At 44.0% G+C, this 4,825-nt stretch overlaps 1 protein-coding gene across 2 annotated transcripts in view; it reads left to right on the forward strand.

The window, feature by feature from the left end:
- Window positions 1-4,312: 4,312 nt before the first annotated feature.
- Window positions 4,313-4,825, forward strand: part of CR2 (complement C3d receptor 2) — a 44,880-nt gene continuing 44,367 nt past the window's right edge. For both annotated transcript variants that reach the window (XM_014591953.2, XM_014591954.2), the window contains exon 1: window positions 4,313-4,435. In XM_014591953.2, the coding sequence (XP_014447439.1) occupies window positions 4,378-4,435 (58 nt within the window). In that variant the 5' untranslated portion in view covers window positions 4,313-4,377. The remainder of the gene's footprint in view (window positions 4,436-4,825) is intronic.

The following is a 4,825-nucleotide window of genomic DNA, read 5'->3' on the forward strand; positions in this document are numbered from 1 at the left end:
CTGTTGGTCTATCCATTGACTGGTAATGTACTCTTCTAATTATTCAGAATTTACACCTTGATACCTAGTAGAACAAATGTCACTTGACTGTTCTTGTGTTTTCACTCTTGTTTATATATTTTGGAATGAAATTGTCAAGTTTCTTGGAAAATGTTTTTCCAATTTTGTCAGTTTGTAGAGAGTTAATATAGTTTCTTAATTGCATGTTCCTCTGTAGAAATGTGTTAATTAATTAATTTATTTAGGTCACATTCAATTACTCTGAATAATCTTTTATTATTTTTTTCTACAAAGGTTTTCACATATTTTATTAGATTTATTCCTAATTTGCATTTTTAGTAGGCATTCCTTCTTCAGATTTAAAATAGACCTAATTTAAAATAAGATGCTTCTAACATTTCTCTGTAAAAAATGCTATTTGCTGTCTTTTTTGGGGGGGGGCAAGAATGTGATAAGAATGTGAATTGGTGTAATTCTTATCGACTGACCATTTTTACTAACTGCAGTTCAAATCCTGCCTCCAGCACCCTGAGAAACATATATGCTGGTGTGCCTCAATCCTCATGGGATGGAGAAATGGAGGAAGGGAATTATGGAAGGACTATGCCCCACTGGGGAGTACTTTCGCACTCTCTTTCTCCTTCCCACCACCCTCACCCTCTCTGCCAAGCACACGTATTCTCTGGCTATCATTTTTTTTTTTTTTTCTTGAAGAGGTGGTGGGAAAAAGCTAAATTGGAGCCAAAGGAGAAACAAATATATCCAACTGAATTACAAATGAATAATATAACCACACTGAAGAGAGGGGTAATTCATCTAAGTAACTTTTGAAAACAGCAATGTTGTTTCTATCTTTTTAGACTATGAAAAAAAAAAAACTTTAAAAACTATTAGGCTTGATTTCCACATGGTATGGAGTTTGTAATTCTAAAACTCTTTCTATGTATTCCAGGATGGAGCAACTTAGTAATTGTACTGTGGAACTGATGTCTCACGCTTGGGGAGGAGAGTTACAAAGTGGGAAGATAGAAGGATATAATGAAATCTATGGTGATAGACTTGAATTGGAGGAATTGGGGTTAATTCATGACTCATAAATACAGATAGAAATAAGCTTAAATGGACGTAAGGATGGATGTGATACATACGAGGGCTCTTCAAAAAGTTGGCTGGAAATGTATGTTATGAAAAAACTATGAATGGGCTTCAAATGTTTTTGCACCAGGATACTCATACTTTGATTCTATTTTCTGTGAACTTTTTGAAGTTCCCCCACATAGTTCCTTGTTCTGTCTGCTGAGAGAGTGTAAAAGCAATGGCATTACGGTAACAGCAAAGACAGTAAGGCTCCTAGTGTTTTGTTTTGTTTTGTTTTTGAGAGATTTTTGTTACAGGGTGCATTCGCTGGCTGGAGAGAGAGAGAGACAGAAAGTGTGAAATCACCCCCTGGGGGGATGGCCATGCTATAACCCCTTCTCCTCCATTCTCTCGGGACCTTGGGTACACACACACACATATGCCTGGAATGAGTTTTAATTTGCTGGGTCTGGGATTTGAACCACAGTTGACTACGTGGGAGTCCAGCAACGTAACCATTATGTCATCTGCTGGTCCCAAGACTCCTAGTTTCTAAATACTGTTCTCTACTAAAAAGAGCCAGTATTTCTTCTGTCAACTTCTTGTGCTGGAGTTAGGATAGTACAAGGTGAGTCTGAGATATCTTTTGACAAAAACTAAGGAAGCCCTTAAAGGAAGAGATAAACAAGCCAAAATGACACAGAAATTACTTTGAGGGCTTCCACTGGCCAGATCAGGGCAAATTCGAGTATCAAGATGTCTCATTGAACAAATCAATAAAATTCCTATTGACACAGACATGGAGTCTACTATGGTACAGACAAATACATGAATCAATAGGAAAGGAGAGAAAGCTGTTTTTCATAGAAGAATACTAATGAGCATGTGTAGAAGTAATGACCGAACAGAAAAACACCATTTGGCAACTATCACAGTAATAATCGATTCAGGCCAGAATCACCAATGGATGTTAAAATTAGTAGATGAAAAAAATGAAAAACTGTGCATAGTTTGAAAGTATCTTCCTTCAAAAATGCTTATTAATCACAAAGGGGGAAACAGGAGGTTTATGCTAGAGAAGCCTGGCAGATAGCACCCTAGCTAAGTGATGGGTTATCGTTCCCCCTAGCAATAGCACCAAGAGGCAACATGCGCTTCCTGATAAGGACACCACGGTCTTTCTCTGGCTTTCCTGCCAAAAAAGCATCACATGAAACCTAATCATGAAGAGATGGTAAACAACCCAAACCGAAGGACGTGGTAGCTGCCTCCAGGATGGTCCCTAATGATCCTACTTCCTCATGTCCCCAGCAGCATCCAGAGCCCTCCTACACTGCAAAGGGTCGGCCTGTGTAGTCAACAGGATATTCTAGAAGTGGCATCTGAGGAGAGCTCATAAAAGACACCGTGATCTCTGCTTTTCTCGTTCTGGGAAATGCTAGCTGCCCTGTCAGGAGTTCACATGACACCTGCCACACCCAGGCAGCCCCCCGGCAAGGTGCACAAGGTGAGGAAGAGAGGCCTGCAGCCAGCAGCCAGGCGAGTGGGCCATCTAAGATGTGGATCCTCCAGGCCCAGTTGAACCTTCAGATGACTAGCTCCAGCCGATGCCCTGACTACTGCCTGACCACAGGAACTGTGACATAATGTTTATTCTTGCACTGAGTCACTAAATTCAGTTTGTTACTATGTAATAGGTAACCAATTGAAAAGTCATTCTGCAAAAATAAAATAACTGTGTACTGTTCAAAAATGTCAAAGTTGGCCCAGCTGGTGGTATGGTGGTTGAACGGCTAGATCCCACAAGGCCAAATGCCTGGTTTGAATCCCAGACCCAGATGCTTGATAAACATGCCAGGCACCTGTGTGTGCCCAAAATCCCAAGAGGAGAGAGGAGGAGAAGGAAGTGCAGCTTGGCCATACCTCCTGGAGAGTGCTTTCTCGCTTCCCTTCTCTCTGTCTCTCTCTCCAGTGAGTGCACACATAACATAGCAAACCAAAAAAAAAAAAAGTTATGAAAGATGAAAAGACTGAGGACCTCTTCCAGATGAAGGAAGAAAAAAAGGACGATCAAATGCAAGACATGATCCTGGATGAGGGTGGGGGAGTGAAGGGGCGCAGGATGTGGGGGAGAATAAAAAGGTTGGTTGGTGTTGTTTTGCTATAGTAAAGCTTATTGAGATTATTATTGATCAGTAGCTTATTTATTTTTTTTTGAGAGGTTTTTGCTATAGGGCGTGTGCACTCACCAGAAAGACAGAGAGAGACAGAGAGACAGAAAGCAAGGAATCACCCCCCAGGGGGGATGGTCACGCTGCAATTCCTTCTCCTCTATTCTCCTATCGGGATCTTGGCCACCCACACACATGCACCCGGTGTAAGTTTAAGCCACCAGGTCCAGGACTCGAACCATGGTTGACTACACTGGAGTCCAGGACATACCCATTATGCTAACTGCTGGTCCCGATCAGTAGCTTATTATTTAGAGGAGGGGGTAAATGCCATTTATCTCAATGGTTCCAAAACAATAATTATATAATTTGCAAATATGTAGTCATAGATATCTATATCTATATAGGTATATATCTACATTTAAAGAGAGAAAAGAAAGAGAATGACAAAAAAATAGGGTACAATTTTAAGATTTAGAGATTATGGGTGACAAGTATATGGGGATTCTTTGTCTATTTTTGCAACACTGCTGCAGAAATTACTTAAAAGTTAAAAGAGCATAATATGTGGGCTAGCTCCTATTCCTAAATTTCCAGTCTAAGAAATTGTGGGTTGTTTTTTTTTTTTTTTCAAACTGGGGGTAGAATCCATTAATAAGGTTTAAAATGAATTGGGTGGATTCAAACCAGAATTTCTAGGAAGAGTAGACTAGGATGGCGAGCATAGCATAGAATACGAGCGTTGCCGGTTAGTAAGGCTGAGTACTGTTTTGTGGAAATTTTGTTGCAGTTCTAGAAAGAGTAAAAGACGAGATTTTTCCGTTGCTCTGTTAAAAGAAGTTGGAAAGCCACGCACCGAGGGGCGAGTCCTGAGCCAACAACTGGCTTAGTTTCCCTCGCCTCTTGCCAGGGCCGGCCCACTCCTCCCCCCTCTCTTCCACCCACAAAAACCGGAGCCTCCGCCCCCAGGCAGCCTGCAGGTGTGCGCCCAAACCCAGCACGTGGGACCAGACACTATATAAGGGTCCGCCTCTGCTTGCTCGCAGCCTGCTGGTCCGTCCAGCCCTGCCCTCCAGGAGCCGCTCTTGGGTCTCGGATCGCATCCCGCCCCTGGGGCTGTCGCCGTGGCATGGGTGCCGTGGGTCGGCTCTGTGTTTTCTTGGCTCTCGCCGCGCCAGGGGTCCTCGGTGAGCTGGGGGGGAGGGGGGATGAAGCACGGAGGTAGGGACACGCCTGGGGCAGGGAGGGATCCTGTACCGCTATGCAAAGCAGGTGGCCAAGAGCGAGAAGGTGGGAGGCTTTCCTGCCTCCCCTTCTATTTGGGGACCCCTGCAATCTTCTGGCCCTAAGTGTCTCCACTTCTCCGGGGAGCACAAGAATTAGAAGCTGAGCAACAGGGGGCACTGTCTGTGTGGAGGTAGCGCGCTCCTGGCCTGCGGTCGCTGGATCCCGCAGGTGCATCGCTCAGGGTCCTGGAGGTCTTTGAGCGCATTAGCTCACCGCGGACCCAAACCTGCCCCGACAGCAAACGCCTCCCGGCGGGCTAGGCTGGTTGAGGGGGTGTCTGCGGACTCAAG

Source organism: Tupaia chinensis, unplaced genomic scaffold (assembly GCF_000334495.1).
Source record: "Tupaia chinensis unplaced genomic scaffold, TupChi_1.0 Scaffold000627_1, whole genome shotgun sequence".
In the NCBI taxonomy this organism is placed as follows: Eukaryota; Metazoa; Chordata; class Mammalia; order Scandentia; family Tupaiidae; genus Tupaia; species Tupaia belangeri.